The sequence below is a fragment of the Lagopus leucura genome, unplaced genomic scaffold (assembly GCF_019238085.1).
Source record: "Lagopus leucura isolate 7727_CA_CO unplaced genomic scaffold, USGS_WTPT01 Super-Scaffold_100002, whole genome shotgun sequence".
In the NCBI taxonomy this organism is placed as follows: domain Eukaryota; kingdom Metazoa; phylum Chordata; class Aves; order Galliformes; family Phasianidae; genus Lagopus; species Lagopus leucura.
Genome location: NW_024962263.1, coordinates 57,826,137 through 57,853,253, shown reverse-complemented (window position 1 = coordinate 57,853,253; position 27,117 = coordinate 57,826,137). Strand labels below are relative to the sequence as shown.

Sequence of the window (27,117 nt, the reverse complement as noted above, 5' to 3'; positions counted from 1 at the left end):
AAAGTTAAATCCAGCAACTTAAAGAAAGATTGCAACTTTTTTTTTTCCTTCATGAGAATTATACTTCACAGAATGGCTTGTGTTGGAAGGGACCTTAAAGCTCATCTCGTTCCAACCCTTAATGGCATCTCTCTTTCTTTTAAAGACAAAGAAAAAATCATTCAATTGCCTCTGCTCCTTGCCAGTCATCATTAGCAAGAGTGCTTGAGGAGACTGAAAAAACTGACAGCTAAACTATAACTCAATCTGTGCCACTTCTACTCACAGCAAGTGGGGAAAGAAGCAAGACAAAGCTCATGATCAGGATTACTTCTCTCTGCAGTTTATACTAGACAGGAAAACATCTTACAGCCTGCAGCAGAACAGTTCTGTTTAAAAGATCATGGGAGAGATTTATTGCAAAACCAACTGGTAAGCTTCTGTAAGTAATATATTTAAGATTGCTGTCAAATAGTTAAAATTTAGGAGACTGATCTATATCTATGCTTTATTACCTTCTGATTACTCCTTTCATCTTCATCTTCAGATGGATCTGACTGGTGTTTTGGATTATCCATCTGAAGAAATGCTCTGACATCTGGGCTAGAAAGAAGCACAGTTCAATACATTAGGAAACCAATAACTTGCATGATTTTCAGCCAGAATCACAGAAAGAGTAATGGCTTTGACACATCACAGTCACTAATCACAGTTTTACACTTACAGTAATTAAGGACTGTATGCAAGAAATGCTTTTACAGAAATGTAATGGCTGAGTATGCTGCATACAATATATAAGATTTTTTCAACTTGCAAAAATGTGAAATGTTGCAGTATACATATGTGAAGACTTCATGAGGGAATGGTCAGTAGGACTGCATTAAAGTAATCATTTGAAGAAAAGGCCCCATCCAAAGCATAAGTTTCAACTGGCCAGCAACCGTAAGTAAATCTATTTGCTTTCAACACTGCCAAAACAAAAGTAAAACACATCAAAAGATCAAGAAATGCATGCCCCAAGAGGTATATGGTAGTAATGTTCCTGTCCCCATCTGCTTTTAAGTGAAGCATCACAGTTTTGAAATTTCAGTGCACTCTATCTGGGCATGACAAGACAACACAAGAAATCTTTCCACCTCAGGACAAACTGCCACCCTTCAGAAACTGGTAAGAGAGACTGTAAGATTCCCATTGTACACAGGGACATGCAAGTGAGGCAAAATTAATTCCTGAATGGGTCTCATTTACAGCTATACACCACTTGAAGAGATGACTCGGGCCTTTCAAGCTCACTAAAAGGCAGATGGTTTATGCAGGAAGAAATTTCACTTAGATCTCAGAGTTTTTTCAAAAGTTCTCAAGGCAGCTGCAGTTAGGAAACTCTGCATGAGGTGTTCAGTACAAGAAAAAAAAAAAAAAAGCCCTCAAAACAACAACCAGCCCACACCCTGCACCATCAAGTTGCTCTTTTAGAGCAACAACATAGGGTAGTTTTTATATTAGAAGCAGATACCCTTATTTTGCTATTTTCAGTCTATTTTACTCTCTGCACGTCTGTAAAGCAAGGATCAGAAGTGAGAGATTAATTAGTTTTGACACTTCTCCAGATAATGTATTTCACATCAGTGTTACGGAACCTAACTCAGGTCATACTCTACTTAACACTCACAGTCTCCATTGCTTATGTTCTGTATTCCTAAACTCTGTATGGATGGAATGCAATTTCAGTTACCATTAGCCTTTCAGGAGTGAGACTGTTGACACAATTCCACAACCATTTCAGCTTACTTTTCCCAATCTTACATAAACTCCAAATTCTGATCTGTTTCAGGGTAGGTTTGGTATCCTTGGTCCCAGGAAGAGTAAAATAACTGGTTGGAAATTTACAGTAATATTGACCTACAACTGACAACAATTAGAAGTTTCAGAACCTCTGGTTATCATAAAATGAAGAAAACAAAGTTATGGTTAACATTTTTCACTAGACATGGAATTCCAAAATCTGCCCTAATTACCTTCCCACATTCATTATTTTGGGCAACTGGCTGATTAAGCAGGGCATGTTGCAATACATCTCAAATAGTTACTGTAGTAACTTTGTCCATTACTGAGTTCAGAGCAGAAAAAAAATCACTTTGTGGGGAAAGGCTGCTGACCAGTTTTGGGTATTCAGCAATTTCTGCAATGTGGAGCAGCCAGAGGCACAACTGATCAATGTTACATCGTTCACGTCTAATTTCAGAAGCTGTGAAAGACTGCAGAAGTAGTGATTAGAGTAAAGTTTAATGGACCCACTTCTTCACCAAGGTTGCAGTGTGACCATTAGCTCAGGTGCTGCATTAATTCAAAGGATTTCAAAATACACTGAAACTGTTTCTAAAGTAACCTCACATATCAAATTGGATGGATTAAAAAAAAGCATAGGTGGAATGTTCAATGCACACTGCCTATTTTTTACCAGTAAGCTGTTTGTCCCTGGACTTTTATGATGGACCGGATACATTCTGTTTATGCATCATCTCTGAAATCCACAAAGAGGTCCCAAACTCCCCCTAAATATAGTTCCCTCAGTGGCAGTACTTCTGTGTTCATGTGGGAAGGCTAACACATGCAGGCCATACAAAAAGCGAGGAGAAACATAAACAAGCTCAAGAAGTTGCAAACTTTGAAACACAATGGTACAATTAATTGGCATTGACAGAACCTAAATGTCTAAAGTATACTCCTTGGTGTGTGCTTTATATCTTAAACTGTAAAGACCCTTTTCAAAAAATGTGAAATGCTGCTATCTTTCTTACACAAAATAGTGCTCATAACTAACAAATTACCAGCTCCTACCCAGGACAGCAGTCATCAAAGGAGAAGCATTAGCAGATCTCCACTCCCTCGGAGATTTGGTTTGTTTTGTATGCTCTGCATTCTACCCACGAATGCAAGTTCTCCAACAAATATGGTTAGCTGAGCAAACACAGCTCAAAGCTGGCCCATGTAATTCCCAATTCAGTCTAAGACAAGATTCACCCAGCCCAGTATCCCACATGACAGGGACTGCAGGAAAACCCTTCACCACCCACTGCAGGGTCTCTCTATTCACTCTAGCAGACTGTAGGTTTTGTCAGGTTTACTACTGAGCAGAAAGGTTTGATTCTGATACACTATCTAACAAACAAGACCCAAGAACAAAGTCCACTGAAAGAAAAACAAAACACAGCACAGAGTTACATGTTTCAGAGAATAACGTAGAGATCACCGACACACTGAATCTGACATCTGTGTTTTTCAATTTAGACATTCAAGTGCCTTCCCTTCCAGAAGTGGGAAGCCACCATGAACTTCAGCTTTTACCGAAATCGTTTTCCCAAGCAGGACTTAAAAAGCATAAAATCTCAATATCTGTTTTAATGCTTAAAGATTTAGTGGAAGATGAGCTTCTTTACATTACTCTGAGAACATGCAGCCCCCTAACACTTCCTTGTATGTTACTAAGTTTCTGAGAGTTATTTTACCTAACATCAAATTTATTATTAAAGCAAAACAGTTCAAATGTGTATATGGGCTACCTGTAAAGACTCAGGCACTGTATACTCCTTTAGTTTCTAGCAGGTTGTGCCAAGACACTCGAGATCATCAACCTTTGGTATTTCTTGCCTGCTCATGTTCATTGGCACATAGAAAAGGCAACAGATTATGTAATTACTAACATGATTTGCTGTAATCTGTGATGCATACAGAAGCACGGCTTTGTTTCTGGAGAACTAATATGAAATGTTTTGGGACAATATTTGGTATTTGGACATACTGCCAAGAGAGTTATGCTAAATTAATAAAAAAAAAGATCCGAATCTTTTCAATAATTTAACAAAACAGATTCATCTTTAACACTTAGTTATTCTGCAGTGTTTTCTATTCTTTCCCAAAGAACATCAGTGCTATGACTGCAAAACTCACAGCACTTCCTTCAGTGGAAAACTATTTTGCCATAAAGCCTTTGTTTCAAAGTTTTTTCCACTTATCACAATGAACGTATACATGCCATTCTTTTTCTTCCAAAGAAGAAAGGAAGTACATAGTTCAACTTAATCAACATTACATAATTTGCTTGTTGGAAAATAAAATCTGATGGCAGACTTCAAACTGCAGCAATATGCTCTGGTATTTATTTCCTGTGGGAAATGGACAGTTGCATGGGTTGTACTGATAGGATAATTAAACAAAGCACATGTAGTAAAGAAACGCAGAGCTAAAGCCAGAAATAGAATGTTACTGATTTACTAATTCAAGCAACGTAGAAAGCTCCATGGCTTTATCTTAAATTGATGAGGTCTAGGTTGAAACTGAAAGAAAACTGAGGTTTACCCTCAAAATCAGTTCACACAAGTGTCCTCCTCCAAATTTGTAATGCAGAAACTGTTTGTAATTTATCACCACTTCATTACCATCCCACCGATGGAGGTTATCACACACACAGGTCTTCTGACAGAAGATTTAGCATGGAATCTTATTCATGTGTTTCAGGCAAGTTCCAAGCCACCAAAAGGAGGTGACCAAGCTACTTGGTTAAGATGCTTAAAACAAGTTCTGGAGTACACACATGAACAGCTCTAAGAAAAAGTGCAGGATCGTGGGGGTTGGAAGGGAGCTCTGAGGATCATCTACTCCAATCCCCCTGCTAAAAGTGGGTTCTGTAGAATAGGTTGCACAGGAACACATCCAGATGTGTTATGAGTATCTCCAGAGGAGACTGCACAATCCCTGTGAGCAGCCTGTTCCAGTGCTCTGTCATCCTTACTATAAAGTTATTTCCTTATGCTTGCATGGAACCTCATGTACTAGTTTGCACCATTGCCCCTTGTCCTGTCAATGCACACCACTGAAAAAAGCCTGGTCCCATCCACTTGACTCCCACCCTTTAGACATTTATAAGCATTGATCAACTCCCCCTCAGCCTCCTCTTCTCCAGCTCAACAGTCCCAGCTCTCTTAGCCTTTCCTCATACAGGAGATGCTCCAGGCCCTTCATTGTCTTTGTGGCCTTTCGCTGGACGCTCTCTGGAAGTTCCCAGTCTTTTTTGAACTGGGGAGCACAGAACTGGACACAGCACTCCAGGTGAGGCCTTACCAGAGCAGAGTGGAGAAGGAGGATCACCTCCCTAGACCTGCTCACCACACTCTTTTTAACACACCCCAGAATGCCACTGGCCTTCTTGGCCACCACCAGGGCACAGTTCTGCCTCATGGCCAACCTGTTGTCCACCAGGACACCCAAGTCCTTCCCCACAGAGCTCCTATCCAGAAGGTCAGCCCCTAACTTGCCCTTGTTGAACACTGTCAGGTTCCCCCCTGCCCAACTCTCTAGATCTCCTTGGATGGCCCCACAGCCCTGTGGTGTTTCAGCCACTCTTCCCAGTTGTGTATCATCAGCAAACTTGCTGAGGATGAACTCTATCCCTTCATCCAGGTCACCACTGCAGATGTTAAACAAGACCAGAAAAGATGCAGGGAATCACTCCTACAAGGACAACAAGTAGCAAGTGACAGAGCTCTCAAACAGTAAAGCTATCAATAGAACAAACACCTGCCCTAGAGGAAGAGAGCGTGTAAACTGCACCCCTTAAATTAATTTCAGTTAATTGCAAGACTATTTGTAAATCAGTTCCGAGAAAATAAAAACATTTTATACTGCTCTTCAGCCTCTGTATTTTCTTTAAGGAACAACCATATTAAAGATAATTTATTACATTTAGAAGTTCTGACAGGTAAAATAAATTTTCTAGTCAAAAGTACTTAATTCACAATTTTATATTTGACACCTCACAGCTTTTAATATAGCCATAGCCCTCATAAAACAGAAATGAAACTACTTACTGGTTGCATAGCTCTGGCTGTCTAACTAAGTTTTGAATGAATTCATTCAGTCCTGCTCTTCTCTGTTTAATAAAATCTGGAAAAAAAAAAAACACATTAGGAACGATCAGTCAGCTAACAAAAGAAACTTATTTTTAAGTTGAAGATATTCGAAGATTTTGATGCACAACGGTTAAAAAGAGCAAAGTGAGAACAGGATTCGTTCAACACATGAAAATCACAAGAACAGTCAGGTGAGGCGAGAGAATACATTTCAGTTCCTCTGTAATGCTACTTTGAAGTGTGACAGGACAGGTGGATTTTGAAGCACTTCAAGAGCAATGGGCAACCGCAGTGTGCTAACCTCCTGCAGCCTTCTTTGCATGGGTGAGCCCCCCAGGCCCAGATTTCTCTTGGAAAAAAGCCACAGGCAAAACTATCACACAAATGGTGTTTTTACATGAACAGTCTCACCAAACAGCATATTTCCATAACAAATGAAAATGGGAAAGTTGCACAACCATCTAGCAAGCGCTTAGATGTAACCACTAAAAATAATCAGGTAAAATACTTTTCTTTCCACCTTGGACATAATCCCTAATGTTAAATAAACAAATCCTCAGAATCTTTATGATTTTTTTAAGCAGTATGGAAAGATATGCGAGGGATTTGAAATAGGAAAACAAAAGCACAGAACAGAAGAACCTTGTGTTTCATCACTTGTATCAATCACAAAAAGCCTCTTTCTTCTAAAAATCAACGTGTACACACTTCTAAGGTATTCTAATATTCTAATGACATTTTTTGCCATGAGCAGGTTACTTAAAATATTTGCAAAAAAAACTTGAGAATTTTAGTTATTAAGAACAATACGTTGTTTCAGCAACATAACACCTAAATCTGAATTAGGATGTTAAACAATCCCCCAAAACAGGAGCATGAATGTGCATAAAGATCTTATGCGAGTCACCAGCATCAGCTACTTTTGATGCTGAATGCAGTCAGCCACTCTAAGGCTAGAAACCTATCCACATTGCTGAAGAAAAAATATCTGCAACAAATCTACTCAAATACACACCATCATTTTTTTGTTCTGTATTCTGACTGGTTTCTATTATTTCCCTCTACTCTGTTTTTAAAGTTACAATTGGATTAATTTTAAAATAACTTAAATGATAATAAGAAATGAGGCTTTAGATGATAGCGTATGTGATGATGGTATTTTTAGCAGACCTTGGGAAAAGCATTTTTCAGCTTCACTCTACTGTGCTTATGACTACAATGCACCAGTGCAATGCTGAATGCCCACATTGCACATGCAAGAACAGACAGACAAAACTAAAATACCTTTCTAAAGCTGTAGAATACACCTTATTTCAGAAGAAAACAGAAACACTGCATCAAAGTTTTAGTAAATTAGCGTTAAGATCAAGAATTATTTAAATGAGCATCACCCTGCCCTGAAGCAAGAAAAACCTTAAGAACTGTTTTCTCATGTTTCCAGGATTACAGAACATTCGATGAAAATTTAAAGTAAGTCTGAGGATTGTGTTTTACATACGTAATTTCAATGAAGTTTTAGTCTTCCCTCCACCCCGCCCCCCCCCACTTTAAATCCAGTTTCCTAAATCTGAATCCAAGAAATCCAATAGCGCATATGGCTGCAGAGAAGACCAGAAAGCATGGTATTACTAGGTCTTCAGCCAGCTCTGAAGCCCCAAGGTAGGAGAAAATGAAAGAAGACAAAATAAAACAAGAGGTCTTCTTCAGAAGAAGCCAACCTAAGAGGAAAGCAAACCTGGGTAACTGTATGGGATTATTTTAATTAGCAAAAAAAAGAAAAAAAAAAAAAAAAAAAAGAGAAGGAAGCTTCACGTCAAGGTTTAGATGACAGTAACTGCTAAAAATGAAGATGCTTAAAAGAACTCTTCAACCAAACACATGCCAAGAAGGTCAGCCTATCTGGTTCCACTGGTAATTCAGCAAAGAAGAATATTAAACCTTTAAACAGGTACAGGAGGAGGTAACACTACAAACTTAGATCAAATCAACAAGCCAGTAGAAGGAGGTTCTCAATGACCATCAGGAACAGAGAGCAGAGGCCTAGCCTGCCTATTTGCCTTTGTATTTATTCACCCGTGGTGCTGCTTCCATTGATTCACTGCACTTTTAAAAGTGATTTTCCATTAATATTCTGATGTGGGCAGGGTGAGCTTTATTGAGACTAATCCGTCCTAATTGGATCACACAGTGATCTTATCACACAGGCTTCCAGAAATGTAACAACAACAGGAAGAATTCCATTTTCATCTAAACTGTGCAAGAAAACACATTTAGATATGAAGTTCAGAAGCCTTCAAGGATAAATTCCTTCGTTACTTAAATTTTTAGCAGGAAGAAAAGTCACACAAAGCAAATATGAAGTTCAATAGGCATATGTTTAGAAGAGCCTGTAATTTGGATTTTATGTCTGACAGTTAGAATCTCTCACAATCCTGAATATGACCCGGCTGGGAAGAACTGTAGCACTCAGTACAAAAGAGGTATCATGCCAGTAAGCAACAGTTTGTTCAAAATCACAAGGAAGAATACCTACCCACACTAGTTCCTGCTCTTTACTCAAGTATGACTAAACTTTGGTTTAGTCACTGGTTTGAGGATTGCTGCAATACTCATCTAAGATAGCTTCCTGTATGCTGCAACAGACCAAGTCTCAAATAAAGACATTGACAAAACAAGAAACAAGATAATAACTTGCCAGGATCAAAATTATCTCCAAATATTCTTTTAGCTGGAATCTTCAGGTTCATAGTGGGAAACTGCTTCTTTAGCTGGAAATATAACACATAAAATGAAACCACGCTTAGACTTTTGCTGTGATTTTTACCATCAAAATCATAATTACAGAATCACAGAATGGATTGGGTTGGAAGAGACATTAAAGATGATCTAGTTACAACCTACCTGCTATGGGCAGGGCTGGCACCCACCAGATCAGGCTGCCCAGGGCCCTATCCAACCTGGCCTTGAAAGCCTCCAGGGATGGGACATTCACAGCTCCTCTGAGCAGCCTGCTCTGGTGCCTCACCATTCTCTGAGTACAAAGTTTCTTCCTAATTATCTAGTCCAATTAACTCATCTCTTCTAGTTTTAAACTGTTCTCTCTTTTCCTGTCTCTATTAGACAGTGTAAAAAGTTTGTTTCTCTGCCATCTATAAGCTCCCCTCAAGTGCTGGAAGGCTACAATGTGGTCCTCTCAGAGCCTTCTCTTCTCCACGCTGAATGAGCCCAGTTCCCAACCTTTCTTCGTAAGAGAGGTGCTCCAGCCCTCTGATCATCTTAGTGGTCCTCCTCTGGACCTGATCCAACAGCTCAACATCTTTCCTGTGTTGGGAAATTCAGTACTCTAGATGGGGCCTCTCAAGGGCAGAGTAGAGGGGGGATAATCACCTCCCTTGCTCTGCTAACCAGGAAACAGTTGGCCTTCCAGGCTGCACACTGCTGGATCAAGTCCAGCTTTTTGTCCACCAGGATCCCAAGTCCTTGAAAGGGCTATCTCAAGGGGTTCTTCTTTCAGTCCATTTATGTATACAGGATTGCCCAGACAAACGTCACACCTCACACTTGGCCTTGTTGAATTTCACTACGTTCTCAAAGGCCCACTTTTGAAGACGGCCCTGGTCTCTCTGGATGGAATCTCTTCTTTCCATTGCGTCAAACTGCACCACTCTGCTTGAATCAGCAAATTTGCTGAGGGTACATTCGATCTCACTTTCTATGCCATTGATAAAGATGCTGAACAGTACTGGTTCCAAGACAGACCCTGAAGGACAGCACTTATCACTGGCCCTTGTAGCTGTAGCATCAGCTACAATCCTTTGGCTGTGACCATCCTACCAATTGCATATACAAATACACGCTTTGCTTGCTTTGACAACTGGTTAATTGGAAATTTCCCTCGCAACATAATGATCCTTGGCAAAGGAGCCAATTTTGAGTTTAAAATTCAAACAAATCAAAGTAAAACAAAAAACAAACAAAAAAACAAACAAAAAAACCCCCCACCATTTTCTTTAAACAGGCTCCTAAAGTTATTGAATGTTGACTCAAACTCCTCAGTGAGGGCATTAGCTGAACAGTTAGCACTGGAAACAAGTGTTACTCTGTGTTATCCTGGCACAACGCCACAACCCGCTTTTTGCTTACCGTATTGTAGAGTTTATCAAACTCTGCATACCGTCTGAAGACAAACCACTCATTTCTGCCAACTGAGACCAACACTTTGTAAACCTACAATAACATAAATACACGTTAACGTCAACAGCAAAGTCTCAGAAAACCTCCCACATTTAAACCCTGGGTGAAAATAAGGCCAGCTTGTTAAACTCATTGTGTAAACACACTGGCTGAGCTATGTATTTCTTACAGTAGTCACAAACACCAATCATCAATGCAAAGGACTAGGAGAGCAAGAAAGTCTGGCTGTTTTCAGAAACGACTTTTGCTTACCTGCGCCGTGAAAGAGAAAAAAGCTAATATCAAATATCAAGGAAGTAAAGCATTCCAACACTGCAGATTGCCTTCATTGAAATTCGGGGAGAAAGTGCACACAGATGACAGGTATAAAGAGAACAATTCCTCCCAACATCTTGAATGCATATTATAATTAGGATTCTTGCAGACAGTTGGGAATCTGGACAATACTAAATTCAACTGAAAGCATTCTATGATTCTATGAGTTCTTCAAAGTGAAAAAAAAAAATGTTGCTGCTGTTGAAATGCAGTTCAGGTTACATAATACAGGTCTGGGGTCAAGGGACGAGTAGCTGGAACCTGACGCGAAATTCAAATCCCATGACATCAGAGGACTCTAGTAACCAGGCAAACTGTGGATCCCTGGATTCATACACCTACTTGACAGCTGGATCTCCTATCCCTTTCCCTCTTATGCAAGCAGTTCATCTTCCATCCCCATCTTCTTGTGTTTCCAGAAAGAGCCCACCTTTTCTTCAAGGAGAAGAGGGACACAGCAAGGAAACAAGTGCAGCAGGCTGCTAATTCCTCACCTAGAAAACTGGGCTGATACCCTGGTGGCCTCCTTCCCTTCTGGTCTGTATCAATAGTTAACCCATGTTTTCATACCTCTGGGCTCTACTACTACTACCAGCTACACTTACCTTGACTGCTTCTAAAAAGGCAAGAGGGGAAGAAGAAAAAAAAAAACCACAAAACAAAAAACAGCCACCACCCATCCAGAGTTGCTCAGAGAATAACATTTTCAAACTAACTAAATTAAGCCTAAAGCAAAACTTGTTTTAAACAGCTCCTAGAAAATGGAAAAGATCCATCCAAGCCCTGCAATCTGTGGATAAGTAATACTTTAAAAAAAAGTAAAAATAAAAAAAAATTCTAAAAAAACACAAGACTAAACAAAACTCCTGAAAACATCACCATCACAGCCATCATTGCAAACTGTCTTCTCAGATCCAGACTGGACAACACCCAGCTATTTCTCAATATGATTTCCTCATGGAAGAAATCATTGAAATCAAAAGGTTTCAATTCTGTTTTGGTAGCTTACACTGCTAGACTGAATATGCAATTTGTATTAAAAATATGTACAATGGTAGGATATACATCTTTCACTTTCATGAAAGGAAGCATTGGGAAAGTATGCAAACTAACTATAGTTAAAAAAAAAAGACGACAGCCTCCATGAAGCTGTACCTTATTACATGTTACTGAAAACTGAGAAGTTTCTCACATTATATCAGAAAAATTATGATTTCTTAGTGAGTCTGTGTTATGGCTGGAGGAGACAACAGAAGAGGTCAGGAAATACAATTAAGCCTTAGCCATTAAATAACACAAGGATAAAAGCAAAAGAAAGCAGGCCACTATAAAGGACAGAATAGCAGCTAACATGGCCTATGTGTGGCCCAAAATATGTATTTTGCCACTTCCCCCCAAAAAAAAAGTGAATGTTGAATCTTCAGGAAAAAAGGCATGACAGTGGACCAGAATGAATATAATTCCTGGTAACCAGCCTCTTCTAAGTGAAAACAGAAAAACCGCATAACCTGAACATCAAAAAAAATGCAAATGTGAAATTATTAGCTCCCTTCCCCACTTCACACCCCAAAGGTAATAAACATATCAAATACAGGTAGTATTTATCAAAAACCAAACTGAACGTTCAATTAAAAGGTTATGCAGATGCTCAGTAAGAACCAAGAGCTCATTTCCAAAGACAAAACTGAGAAGTTTGCCTTATTTATCTGAATAAGGATTCTACAGAGACATGATTGTTTCTGAAAATGCTTCAGTTAGAGTAAGTATGAGAGCTAGACAACGCTCATACTTGCATCCTTTCTGAGCCGACATGAAGCCAACCACAGGGAGGTTTGAGCTACAATTTCTCACTTCTATTCAGATCAGCAAGATTCTGGAATAGCCTTTTAATAGAAGCAGCAATGATACATACTGTAATCAGTGAAGTGGCAAAGTTTATACAAAGTAGTCACTCAAAGTCTTTCCTAGCCTTTGTCACTTAACATTTTCTTTCACCCTCAGGCTTTTTTCCTCCTTAGGGAATTCGTACAGACATTGCCATGAGAAGCAGTCAACTATGACCTAGCACAAAGTTGCTCAGAACGAAGTGTTCCCCCCACCCCTCTCACTCCCGTTCAAAAGCAGACCTGACAGGCTCCAGTCATTACAACACAGCTACAAAAAAGGAGGCAAAAGTGAAAGCACTGACAGACATGCTCTGGAATTCAGTGTTCCTACCACAAAGTTTAGCATGACCCTCACTTCTGTCATCAAATCCTACAACACACAAGGCAATAGTCAAAAGCTTGGTTGCTGAAAGCAGCCCTGTCACACTGCTCATTATTCCTTGATGCAGAAAGCAGAAAATGCCAAGACAAGGCACCTCCACACAGCACAAGTTGGGCTGGATTTTTTTTTCCTCCTCCTCCCTACACCCAATTTCTGATGTTTCCTACTATTGCTGGTAGAGCTTTCCAAAGGGCATGCCCAGATAAAGTACCTTTGAGCTAAGGCTGTCACAAAGATATTTAGGTAAAGTGACATGGAAATCCAAATATCAGCATGTTCCACAGCTGTACCACACTGAGACTTTTTAACAGCAGGACTGTCAGTGCTGAGGCAATAAAACAAACTTGTTTTGCTCAAGTTTCAGCTTTGATTTTTATTTGCTCATTTGAGTTTCACACACATTCAAAATATTAGTAATGTTCTCTTGTTCCTTTTACCAGCACATTTATGCCTCAAATTACACTCTGACATACTTGAAGACTGCATATCATTCTTCTCTGAGGAAAAGGGGGAGGAGGAGGTCAAGGAAGACAAATAATTAAGTAAATCTTTGTTTTGTTATATTCAGGCAGCAGTTGAGTCTAAGTGTATTTACACTCCACTTCTGAAGAGTGACTAATTCAGAGAGAGGGAAGCTTAGAGGAAGTTGCACAAGAGCAATGAGACAGTTTGAGCTTTTTAAATGAAGGATTATTATGCTGTCTTTGTATACAAACACACACAAGTGCACAAAACTTTGATTTTCAATCTGCAAGAATCTCCCCACAGGATGGGAAGACTATTTCCAGAAAGAAGGTTAAACTGGGAGACCAAAAAAGAAAGGGAGGGGAACGACAAGGGGTGGAAATGAGAACAGGATAGGAAAAAACTCATAAGCATTACAATCGGAAAACAGGAAGGAAGACTGAGAATTGGTCTTTCAAAAATGTGATGGTTTATGATTTTTTTTTTCCTTTTACACACAAAATATCAAAATGTGATACCTACCAAAAATGGCAGTTTCATAAACATATTTTATTCCTTTACAAAAGGAATGTTTTTGTCAAAAATAAATCACGAAGAATGCCAAATTTTCATTTGATTTGGCACTAAGATGTAAAACTCACATTTGAAAACTTCCCTATTTTATAAGAGAAAACATAGCTATTTGGGGTGGGTGGAGGGGGAGTATCACAAATTTGCAAAGTCAAATTGTTTTTGCAGAAAGTAGTTAAGCACTGTAAAACATTCACAGCTTCTCACTCTGGACTATGGCCAGTACTCACAAGAGCAAGCGAACAGATTTCTGTAAACCTGTTCAAAAAAGCTCACTGTTGAAAACAAGTAACACTTGCAAGTAGTAATAACCTACACATTTGCCTACAATGCTTAAACTCACATACTTACAGTAAACCTCTTTTTCTTCTCTCTGTGTTCATCAGAGCTGGGAATGCTAACACTTGGGCAGCTTTCTTTGAGATCCATTGTATGTGTTCTTCCAGCAAATTCGTGACAGTACTGTGCTTGGGGTGTTGCAATCAGAAGGTATCTTCAACGGTATTGATCTAAGATATGCAACTCTTCTTGAGTGAATTCCATCATGTAACCTTAAAGTGAACATAAAAAAGAAAATCAAGTCCAGGAACACTTGGCTCCAAGTGCTAAAACCTGTGTGACAACAACTTTTCCTCACAGGACATACACTTTACTATGCATGTACGCAGACATGTGCAAGATTTTGCAAGTTTTCATGCCTTTGGTCCTTTGTCATTTCACTGAAATCATTCGTGTTCTCCGAGGACTTGAGTGCAACACAAAAGCCTCCTTTATGCATTCTGGAATCAGATTTGGGGTCCACTTGTAGGAATAAAGACAGAATCAAGTGAAATAACAAATAGGTATCAGCTGAGAAAAGCCACTGACATTACGTTCAGAAGGGTTTCTTTCAAGACTACGTATTTTCAACTGCATGAGGCTGTACCAGAAGGCATTTCAGATTTGCCAGAATGTACTGAGTGAATTTAATTATCACATCAGGGATCAAAGATGACATTAGAAAATTGTTTCATGTGAATTTCAGAGGGCACACCTGGCACAGCCTGCATTTAGCAGAGCAGTAAGGCGCCCATTCCCATCAGCAAAGCAGTTCACTTCCTTACAGAACTCAAGAAGGGCAAAAGACCAGAGCATTCGGTGCTAACTGGATGTTCCCCTACAGAGAGAGGAATACTCTGCCCACCTGGCAGCGAGCACAAGCCAATTGCTTACCAGGCCACACTTCAAGTGACAGGAACTTCAGGAGTGCTGGAGAACACCACTGAAATACCTACAGCCCCTGCTCAGGCCTGCGCAGCCATCTGAAGTGTGTTGTCAGCGAGCGCGGCTCAGCTTCTAGAGCACTGTGTGTCAGAGCTACAAACTTTTCAGAATTTTGGGGTTGGTTTTTTTTTTTTTTTTTTTAGTAAGAGGAGGCTACTGTTCTCTTCAAAACACCCAGAGGAAAAAGGAGCGCCCAGTTCAACATTTAACTCCCTGTTTTCTTAAAACAGTGAGGTATTAAAGTGGACTGTATTTCATACCATAAACCTTCAAAAGCACAAGCTAATTTGAGGTAATTCTGCTATTAGAGAGACACCCATATTTATGTTGGCAAGAAGGCTGAAGCCCCTGGAATTCAGTGAAAAGACGTTCTCGATACCCTGCTAATCACAGTCAGTCGACTACTTTCTTGTTCTCAGAAGCCAGAACATCTCCCTGAGTCAAACTTTCACATTATCATCCCTCCTGTAGTAATTTAAAATTAAGTAATTTTGAAAGTTCAGTCTGATGACTTTAAACAAAAAGGAGTGTTTGAAACTACTGTAATCACAACTGAGTCACAGACCATCCATACTGCAACATAACCAGAGAATGACTTTTTGTTACATCTGTAGTCAGTTCAAGTGTTCTGTTCTTCACTGATCTGGCGATTACAGAGTTGAGTTTTTCTCCTTCCCCTTTTTATTGGGCTACAGCACGGTTACTGACCTAAAGTTTCAACTTGGTTTCTCCATTCCTTTGGCAAGCCACTGTTAAAACCCTTATTACAACAAGGTACAGTTCCCTTTTCACACTAGAACTTCCTTAAGACTATCCTACACCCATTTCCCCACACTATTTTTAAGATCTAAAGGTTAACTGTACTCTTCTCCACCAGTAAGAGGTCCTCTAAAATAGGGAATGGGTGCTGCTTTCAGTCAGCATTTTGCTAAGCTTACACTTTACTAAACACTTATGTCAATCTTCAGCCACTTCAGATACAGCTCAAGGAACCTCCTTCCTGCTCATCACATAAAGAAAACAGCAAAGCTTTAACAAGAATTAAGAGTTCCCTGACTAATATCATTCAATGTCTTTGTCCTCTTGTAAACCCACATTCGTAACACGCATGCATTCACTCTCACAATACAGACTGCACCCCTCTGATCCCTTTCACCTTTGATTCCTGGTGCCACAGTTCCACCACTACACAAGTATTACTAAGGATTAAAAGCTGTAGCACAAAGAACATTACTTAGCAGATTGAGCTGTATTCCAGATCAGAAGCTCAAAGTTCTAGGGGAAACAAAAGGAGGAAGTGTCACTCACATTAATTCAGGAAGAGTTTATTCAACTTGCGGGGGAGAAAAAAAATAAATCATCTGACAAGTTGAAACTGCAGTGTTTGAGTCTCTTTCTTTAAGCTACCTGGAAGGTCCCCAGCTGGGATTCTTTTCCTTCCCTGAGGAACCTCCTCTGAGTTGTGCCTGGGTCACCAAAGCTACATGGAATTGCCAAGGCTGGAATAAATGCAATATTGGTTAGGCCATTACAGTCCAGAATATCAGAGCTTTCTTTAAATTCTATTTGTTGTGAGCACACTAGCTCTGAAGAACTTGTCAGAACTGCAGGTCTGCCTGCAGAACTAGGGACAGATTTACCTTAGCCTTCTCCATGCTGAATTTTTAGTAGTAGGTAAAACCAGTAGTGCCGTCACTACATGAAAGTCACAAGGAGCAAAGAGACAGCATTCTCACACACAACTCCAAAAGCACAAACTGCAGTGTCTTGAAGGTTGTCAAATATGGGAAAATGTAATAGACACTGTCAGGTGAGAAGTCTCTGCCTCTGGTTACAGCTTTTCTGCAGCTAGGAACAAGCAAACCCTGCCTCTGCTGGCAACAAGCAGAAAGGAGGAGAAGCTTTTTAAAAAAATAAAGAACAGCCTGTAAAAGAAATACCCTAAAATCATACTTGGGCACTAGATAAAGAGCATGCAGATCATGCAGGACATGAACACTGAAATCAATGCTGTTAAAAACTGTGATGAGCTAGAACCATCAAGTCACTGCAGTATTGAGGTCTGAAACACAGGAAGGCACAGACAGATAGACAAGGGAAGAGCAGAAGTCACGCATTCTCCTGGCAAAATTTCAAGCCTAACCAAGCTCCATGTCCATTCTCTCCACTGTGGCTGTCCAGCAGCAAGCTTTATTTTCACTGTTTCCTGTAGGAAGCCGCAACAATGCCAAATTTCAAGCTGACTCTTGTCTCTGTTGAAGCAAGAGCGTGGCAATAGCAGAACTGACTCAATATGAACGTATATAGCTCTAGACACACAAATGAAGAATTTTCTGAATGCCTCACAAAAAACCGCTTTGTGCCACCTCATTACAGTTACATGCAACAAGCAAACACTAAGGAGTCTGTGACATACAGCAACTTCCTCTCAACTCCATTCTATGTAAGATAGGCTCCAAACATATCATAAAACATTTCTGAAGTTTAATCAGACTGTTTTCTTTTCATAAATGAGAATAACCTGAAGATTATATCAGTGCAAAACCAAAGACCCTCTCCCTCCAAGCTCATGACTCAGCCTCTACCACAATTAGGCTAGGAAGCACTCGTTGCTTTCATAGCTGTAGTCAAATTGCCCTAAATGCTTCTGACTAAGGCTGGAATAAAACAACTATTATATTCACTCCAAGTAATAGAAGGAAAGCAGAGAGAACAGTCAAAAAGACCAAAAGCCAGTCTTTCTGCAAGCATAATTGGAAGACTCACCAGGATCCATACCCCACCTACCAAAACAGAACAGGCCTTTCCCCTACACACTAATAATCCACCTGCAAAAACTTACTCTAGGACTGAGTCACAAGTAAAACCAGCTGCAGAAAATCCCACCTGAGTGCAACTCCAGCCACAGAACAACACAGAACAAACTTAAGGGAAACAGAACAAAGACACAGGAGAGAGTCCTACTATTTGCTATAAACATCACTTGATCTCCTCTTAGAGAGCACCATCTCCAGCACACTTTTCATCACTTCACAGCCTTCTCCCCAAATCCCTTGATATATCACAGGACATGACAGATATTTTGAGAAAGCCAACTTGTTCTCTGCTCTTTATGATGAAAAGGAGTGACCCAACCATTCACCACCAGGAAATGAGATACAAGCTATCCACAATCCAATGCAGAATCACAGGGAGGAAAGACAGGGACTGTAGGAGTCACAAAAGATTCAAAAGCAAAACACAGACCACTGTTCTTCTCTAAGGAGAGATGGATGCCTAGAAGCTGTTGAAGAATCTAGTTCTGAAGGAAACAGGCTGCACACAGGCTACTCTTTCACATACCACACACATACCATTTTGGTATGAAAACATTAGATACCAGCACAGACCTCCAGAAATCAGAAGTGATGAAAAAGAAGAACACTAACCAAAACATTCTGTCCAATCCCTGTCTTATCTTCAAGCCCTCTTTTAAATCAGCCATTGGTATGAAGGAAAGAAAGGCTGCTCACTGTTTACGCACCCACCACCTACCTTGCTTGTTAAAAATCCTCAGTAGCACCAGCGTGAAGAGCAAACCACTACTCCACAGCCACTTGGGCAAAGTCCAATTCTACCTGCTATTCTTTTCTACAAGTAGAAAGAAGCAGTGAACTGAAAACTGAACCAAGGGATTGAAAGCAGTAACTTCTTTCTTCAGTCTCTACTACTTCCCACCTCCCTGCTGCAGTAAAGAACAACCCTTCTCTCTAGCCCACCTCCCAGATAAGCTCCAGTAAGTTAACAGACATACCTTACACATACAAATACATATTTATATTTACCATTATAAATATACAGTGATTGATACATAAAATACACATTCTACATAGAAAATAGTATCTGTATGCATTCCTGTTTATTACATAACAGAATGCAGATTCTTTGCTGTGGTAAGCAATACCTGAGTAATAAAATGGGCCTAAGCACAACTGCCACCAATAAAAGATGGCTTCTAATCCACACGTGGGTATATACTAATTCAATCTTTAGCCTGTGTCTACAGTTTGCAGAAAGGTCACAGCATCTCAGATGGTGACTGACTTACAGCAGGAGCAGCCCAAGCAAGACCCAAGCTTGCATTGCACATGCTACCTGCACATTTTTGGCATGCTTCCTCAGCCTTCCTACACACCGGGTCCAATTACAGCTAAGGGCAGATGCCTAAGGACAGTGCAGAGCAGAAGGTGCAGCTGCAGCACCACGAGCTGCTTCCCAGAAGTCTGGCACACATCAATACCAGCCGCTTGCAACTTGTTCGGTTCTACGTAAGAGGGCAGTCAGGCTTCAGTAGACACACAGCAACTAATCCCAGCCTTACATCGCCCCTTTCACAGCAGATTAAGCTGGAGAAACCCAAATTTCAGTTCCAGATGTACTGCCCTCTGTTGTGTTTTTTTTTCTTTTTTTTCCATGACCTTGAACAGAAGTCCCCAGCTGTTCCCATTTTGCTACATGAATAGATCCGGATTCACCTCTGTTTAAGATTTATGTGGTTACTGTGCATTCAGCACAGAGAAAATTACTGGAGTTCACATACTAAAATTGGCAAAACACCCAAACAAGAGAGTGTATCAGGATTTACAGAATAATGAACGAAACAAACCCGAGCCATGGTTCTGAGCAGAGCTCACAACTGCCCAGAATCATGCAGCTGTGGGATGGGGAAAAGGCAACAGTTTAAGCAGCAGAATAATGAAAGACATCAGAGAAGGAGCTTTTAGCACTACCTAAATTACACAGCCAGTTCACCACCATTGATTCCTCATGCTGTGAGTGCAACTACCCCCGGCAATTTGCACCCTTTTTGCAAGAACAGTTTACACACTCCTACAAGTAAACACACACACTGACCCCATGCGTTCTGGAACGGCACAGAGCATTAAGGTGCTCTAATTGTGTGAATGCACAGACTCATAGCACACTGGTTTATGCATGTATAACAGAGCTCGGTGCAGTAATGTCAGATGTGGTGAGGCTGTAATTTACAATCAAAGGGGGAAATTAAGGTTGGAAAACAATTTTAAGGCAATTCATCATCACCCCATAACCATAGCGGATGCTTCAGCCTTGAAGTGTCACGATGGTAAAACAACACTGCTCGTGAAGTTCAACATGTTTATTTCTTACCCAAACAACCACCTCTAAATGTCTTCAGAGGAATAAAGGGGGCTGCTCCCTACCTTTCAGTAACTGGAAATGCCACGCACGGAGTCTGCCCTGACAACATTAACAGGGAACTTTCCAAAATGCCTTCCAAAAGCTCGGAACATTTTTTCCTGAACTCTCAAGTGTCTTTGGGAAAGCACTCCTCCTCATACACCTCCCCTCTTTGTAATTAGTTGGTATTGCAGTCATTAGAGACATTGATGTGCAGGTTTGCACTTGAAAAAGAAAAAAAACTTACATCAGAACTATATTTAAACCTCTAGACTGAAAAACCACAAGAGCAACTGCAAGGATACCTTGTCTTTTTAATGTATTAAAAGAATGAAGGAATGAAATACCAGCAGTCTTACTGAGCGAGGCTGTGAGCACACGAAGGGCGTTATACAGCAGCAGCCCTGCGATACTCACAGGATCCCTCAGGACCCGTTAGCGGGACAGAAGCGAAGCAGCTCAGTATTTCTAAGAGCTGCTGCAGAAGACACGTTCACAGCAGTGTGAAGACAAGCAGGCGAGCTGTCAGAACGGCCGCAGCCTTCGCACGTTACCCTAACTACCCTCCTGGCAATCACAGCCCTCGCAGGTACGCAGAGCCCCAACCAGGTGCCACCTGACGCGCAGCAGCGCCCGGCTCCAACTCCGCTCCCCGCAGCGCCACGGAGTCAGAACGGCCCGGCCCGGGGGCAGGGAGCCCTTCGTCCCCCAGAACGCCGCCAGCTGCTCACCTTCCCGGACTCGTCCTCAGCCCCGGAGGCACCGCGGCTTTCTGTTGGCTCTCCAAGCAGCGTTTCGCTTTCCTCCGCCTCACGCCCGCTTCAGGAATGCCGCAGGCGAACACAGTCGCACACGAGCGCGCTTTCGGTTCCAACGACGGAAAAAAATATATATATGAAAATATATATATATATCTATATAAACGAAGCGGAGGAGGGCCGGCTCCACCTGGGACGGGCGGCTACCGCAGCGCCGAGCCCCGTGCCCGGCCCCCACAGCCCTCACGTGCGCCGGCCGCGGGCAGGAGAGAACCCCGCTCCCGGCCCCGGGTAGCGCGGGAGGGGCCGCCGGGCGGTAGAGGCGGGCCGCCCCCTGCCCGCCCACGGCCGCTCCCCTCCGCCCCTGCGGCGCCGGGACACGGCCCGGGCGGGGCTGCCCGCCGGCCAGCGCGGCCCCCAGCGCCTCGGGACGGGCCTGGCTCTAGCTGGAGGAGGGCTGCGGGGAAGCGCTGCTGTGGCCTGCGGAACTGGAGGGTAGGTTGCAGCGCTCCAGCTACAACGTCGGACTCGGTGAGCTTTTCTATAGCGGACTGTGGCCGTAAGGAAGTTAATAAAAATACACGTTCCAGAAAAAATCTGTTTCAATGGTAGCGTTGCTTCCACTCTGTTGAACAGGCCTAATGTGTTCAGGGCTGCCAGGAGTCCGCAGGGACACCTGTGCACATGGAGCTGCTACACATGCAGCCTCTAACCATGAAGGGTCATCAGTTGTTTAACACACACAAGCTGTAGTTTCTGAATGTGCATACAGTTACTGCTCACACAAAGCTGAAGAGGCAAGCGTGCAGCACAAATGATAATACCAAGTTTGAAGTATCAAGTATGATGTTCTATCCTCTTCCATGTAAATACCTGAAGTGATTCCATGGATTTCAAAATCATTCTTTGCTTTTCGACTGCTGTGTGAAGAGTGAGCAAGTAGGAACGCACAGCACTGCACTTAGGTGCCCCAGTGCCCAACAGTCTTCCTCCTCAGCAAACTGCTCTAATGGTGCCTTGTGGAAAAGCCCTGCATTCTGCAAGCATGTCTTCACAGGACTCACATGTAGGCCTGATGAGACACAGCGAAGTTCCTTGATGCAGTCACAGGTATCAGCATGTTCCTGGCGAATCCCAAGCGAGGAGATCCGGTTTCCAAGCAGTCCTGCTGCGAGACTTTCTACACAATCACACCGTCACATGCTGACAGTCGTCCAAGAGCTCTCTGCACGCCAACCAGCAAAGCAGCCTGGCACAGTTTGAAATACGTCAGCGTTCCGGTGAGTGTTGTGACTGCGCGCACACAGGCTGCAAGTCAACTGGATCGTGGTCTGCCATTTTAGCAGAGTCCTCCCAGGAAGGCGTGAGGAATTCTCCCTTCTTAGCCTGCCCTTATCCAGTTTGGGAATTTCATAGTGTGGGGCAGGCACTGCTAGATCTGGACACTGCATGGTAGCAACAGGTATCTGTCTTGCACTCATGGAGAATTTTTAAGGAAACTGTGCTGGTATGTCTTGTTCTCATCCAGAAGAGAAGGCTTTGAACTTCAGTCAGTACAAGTAACTCACTGGCAAATAATTTAATCAGCTAATCTGTATGCAGGAGTTACTTTCAAGTCATTTAGCAGTGCCCATCTCCCGTCTGGTTGATGGGTTTTGGTTAATCATTCACTCATCAGCAGAGCCACTGAACAGAGCCATACTGATTTACAGTAGAGGGCCTCAGGGCAGGAGAGCAGAGGACCCTGGCCCAGGGGTAGTTTAACTCTGCCCACCTGACCACACAGTCTGAGCCCTAAAGCTCTGAATGAAGAGATAAATTTGTCCTTCCTCGCAGCTGAAAACTCTTTGAAGACTGGTCTGTCATCTGTTTAATCTTATGTATATATGCTATGGTTCCTCTCACTATGGAGCTAGCCTCAGCCTAAGTAATTACAGAGCAGCAGTGTGGTATGTATCCCTAAACTGCAGTTTGCCAGAATGAATTCCACAGCAAATGTAGCTATATATTGCATCACATCATACAAAACACTGCTAAGATCCTGAAATTTAAAGTAACCCTAATGTATAGATTTCTTTGTTGAGCTTTTCAAGTTTAGTACTCTAATGACAATTTGTTTTGGGATAGCTGGTGGCACAAAACCACAGAGCTAAACTTGCCTTTAAGTGAACTTATAAGTCACACCCATTCTGATGTTTTTATCCATGGGATCTCCCCAGCATTCCCCATTTATGTCTCCCTGGCAAGCAGTGTACACAATGAATCTAGCCTCCACCAACTGCTTTGCAGTACCTGGCTTCTGAGGAATGTTACAAACCTATAAGCTGTGCTTCTTTCAAACTATGTAAAGTTTCTGTTGAAAAATCTCTGTGAGAGTGACTGGGTGGTGGGAGAGGAGAAAAAAAAAAGGAAAGGAAGGAACTGTTTCAATCCACTTGGACTTCTCCAAGCCCAGTACAAACAGGTAGCACTATAATATGAACTAGTAAGTGTAAAGTAAAAGCTGTTTCTAAAATGTGCCTAAGCTGGCAGGAAAATTTGTGTTGCTTCCCAAAGATCAGAAGTCTAATTTTACCAGCGGTCTAAAACAGACAATATGAATAAAAATATTGTAAGACAAACAGGAATGCAGAAAACGTGTTTAAACATAGCACAACCTTTGTTAATAAGCACTGTTCTATATGTATATGCTATGGTACTTAGATAAATATTCAAATATTTACACAGCAAGCACAGTTACGGGAGAAGTGTAGTTCAGTGTTTTTTATTACTGTTGAAACATTGTGGGTCAACTGACTAACACCTTGAAATAACCATCTCACTGTCAGCTTCAAACTTTTTCACACCCAGTTTGCTGTCCTACACCTTACACTCACTGATAACACAAACTCCTTGCCCCCTACAAAGGGCAATTAATAGTCAGATTTGGACACTAAGTTGAGCTAATGTCTGAGATCAAACTTTTCTGTGATGCTATCTTGCATACCAACAGCTCCAATTAAACCAAGTTCACGTATGCATAAAGCTCATCAAAAGGCACAAATGTAACACTGCTATCAAGTCATCTTTTAAGTAATTTCTGTTAGACTTTAGCCTATAAAGCCTGAAACTTAGACATCTCTCAGGATTCAATTGTTGGCCATTGTACCTAACTTCACATTTGCCAAATGATTTTAATGCAAGAATCCTAGTCTAGAGTTCTGGTCTAGTACCAGATCTGGAGTTTGGTGGCCCTGCCTGTGGCAGGGGGGTTGGAACTTCATCCTTGGGGTCCCTTCCAGTCCAAGCCATTAAAAAATAAAAAAATAAAAAAAATCAATCAAACAAAAAACATCAACCCCCTCCCCACAAAAAACAACAACAACAACAACAAAAAACCCCACCTCGAGCTACCTCCAGCTACCCAGGATTCTGACTGTCACGAAGACCCCATAAAACATGAAGACAGATAGATACCTGCCCTTTTCCATCACTCTGTGCTCTGCGCTTCTCAGTTACACTCACTCTGCTCCCCAGCCTCTGATTCGGAATCACCTGATTAATCCATATCCATCCTCACTGCTTGCTTAGGGACTGGACTTCTAAGAGGTTTGGGACTAGGCCAGTTGGGACCAGGCACAGAGTGCTGCAGAACATGACACCCAAGACTCACCTACTGGGGAAAACAATCTTCTGAGAGACTCCCTAGGTACAGAAGATCACCAGAAAACATAGGCTGTCGAGGATAAAATCAAATAAGTGAAGTCTCTTAGTGAGAAAGTGATTTCACTGAAAGCCTGAAAGTTAAGACTATGGAAAAGAAGACTGACTTAAACTCCACAGTGCAAGCGAGAGTGTCACCAGGTAACTGTTTTTTACTGAAGTTGGTTTTGTAACACTTAATGGATGTATGCATATTAATAGCTTTCATTTAACTCATTTTCATAGTTGCGTGCCTGTGCTTATTACAGGAGTCTGAATAATAGTTCAGTTTTACTTGAGCTCTGTAGGAGAAATGTTTTTTTCCTACTTTTTTTTTCTTTCCATATTCTCAGTCATCCACAAAATGTCTTCAGATTACAGAGATAGTCTTTCAATTTGGAGGAATCGAATGGATATGTAAGAGACTGATTTGTAGTTATATGCTTCAGCCTCTGCTTCCAGAGAAACCAACTCACCAACCAAAACTAACACAAGCCACGTCAGTGAGAACTACTGGAAGAGTCAGTATTACCTCAACAAAGCTAAAAACTTGCAAGGAGAGGAAACTTCCCAGTCCTGAATGACATTCACAGTGAGCTGACACGGTTTTCCAGAGCTCCAGACACAAAGATGATCCTGCGTTACAAGAAGAGCGTTGTGGGCACTCAGGCTGGTGGAGATCCAAACCAGAAGGGAACCACACTTAGCATAACAAACACAGCTAAACAAGGCAATGGATAACTGCAGAAAAACAGTACTAAATTGCGTCATTTCACAAACATCACAGGGTAGGCATAACATGGACCAAAGGAATGATGACAGCAGCACCAGATCAAAGAAATTATTCACAGAAGCTTAAAAAGAAAAAAAAGGATTAAATCAAGTGACGCACATAATAGAAATGAATGCTGGTACACAAGTACACAAGCAAGCATTGTGCCAAAAACAGCAGTGTCACTAATAAAGAAAAACAAGTGTGGCTGAGTGATAACAAAAGTGAGTTAGGAGAACGTGTATGCCACGGATGCCGTTGCCTAACTTGGAAAAGGAAACTGCCTGCCAATGCTCTTCAGAGTAATTACGTTTTTTGTTAAAAATATGTGAAGCTCTCATTCTCTTCAGCAGTGCCTTTACACCCGAGGATGACACTGCCAACAGCCCACTGTTTCTGTGAGCAAGGCTAACTGCAGAAAACAGCATCTGCTCTCAGTCATGTGCAAAGGCCCTGTAACAAAGAGCTCAGTGGCACCCTCAGTGCCTCGACATTCACACTTATCAATGATGCAGTGCTTCTTGTCCTTCCTAGAAGCAACAGCATCACTTTGAACGTTCAGTGGATCTCTGTGGGACTTTTAAACATCTGTAGTCTGGACTGAATGGCCACTCTTACTTGTATGCTCCAAAATCAATGCAAACAGCTCACGTGCAGTCCTGGTATCACCTCTAGTAAGGGGAGAGGAAACATCTCTGCAGAAAAATTGGATGTGGCACTTTTTACAGGTTTCATCATAGTCCAAACATCGCCCTCATTCCTCACAAAGCAAAAGAGACTTGACCTAACGTTGTCTCCCTTCCCCCACCAAAAGCCAGTTTTGAGTTTCAGATCTTACTGAGCTTCAAGGAATTTTAATTCCCTGAAAGGTAGTGACATTCAGAGCTGCATACATGCCAGGGTTCGTGGCTGTTCCTTGTACATTTCAAGTTCAGTTACGTTCCATGTAGTCCTTCAAAATGAGAGGGAATCTGTTTCAGCCAACAACTATGAGCTTAGCAGCTATCACCACACTGTGGGGAAATACTGGTTGCAGAAAATGCAACACAGTGGGCTCAGTAGTGGGGGAGGAAACCTGCAAGATTCATACCACTAGGAAAGTCAGATACCTCATGAGCCTGATACCAGCCTATAATCCGCACCATACCATAATCAGCTTCACATTTTATCCAAATAAACTATTATTAGAGAGCACAGATACATGCAAATCAAGTTACTGACACAAGTATTAGACAGGATTTTAAAGGATGGAAAATAAAATGAAAATATGGGGACAAATAAGGCCGTAAGTTATCCTTTTTATCCCTTTATACAAGAGTTCTAGTTTTTTACATTGTTACGTGACCAAAATTCTGAATATACTTTTATAAATCTACTTAGGAAAATTCATTCTTTTTCTACAACACAGTGTTATAACTAACAGACCTCAGGACAGTTTGATATAGGTGAGCAGTTTGGGGCAGAAACTGCATAAATATATGGTGGGATTGGAAGATAAAAAACAGTTATCAGGCAGTGCAGTACCGTATCTGCCCTTAAAATACAGGCATTCCTTTTCCTCTCCTTGCGCTCTACATGGACCTCCTCAAACATAACCAGAATGTATCATTATTGCAGCATCAGTCACTTTGCACTACTTTTTCAGGTAAGGCAAGCTAAACAACGTATTCTGTTATAACACAAACAACTCTGATGATTAGTTTCTAAAATTTACTTGCAACATAAAGCACTTCAAGTGAGCAGCAGC

At 41.5% G+C, this 27,117-nt stretch overlaps 1 protein-coding gene across 7 annotated transcripts in view; it reads right to left on the bottom strand.

Moving 5' to 3' along the window:
• LOC122178795 (serine/threonine-protein kinase Sgk3) overlaps positions 1–27,117 on the bottom strand; it is a 55,790-nt gene that overhangs the window by 12,365 nt on the left and 16,308 nt on the right. For 6 of the 7 annotated variants that reach the window (XM_042869251.1, XM_042869255.1, XM_042869252.1 and 3 more), the window contains 5 exons: positions 14,049–14,248; positions 10,029–10,112; positions 8,581–8,653; positions 5,844–5,919; positions 495–582 (listed from right to left, as the gene is read on the bottom strand). In XM_042869251.1, coding sequence (XP_042725185.1) covers positions 495–582; positions 5,844–5,919; positions 8,581–8,653; positions 10,029–10,112; positions 14,049–14,126 — 399 coding nt within the window. In that variant the 5' untranslated portion in view covers positions 14,127–14,248. Of the gene's footprint in view, positions 1–494; positions 583–5,843; positions 5,920–8,580; positions 8,654–10,028; positions 10,113–14,048; positions 14,249–20,890; positions 21,137–27,117 lie in introns of those variants that run through there. The other variant, XM_042869250.1, reaches the window with a different exon arrangement.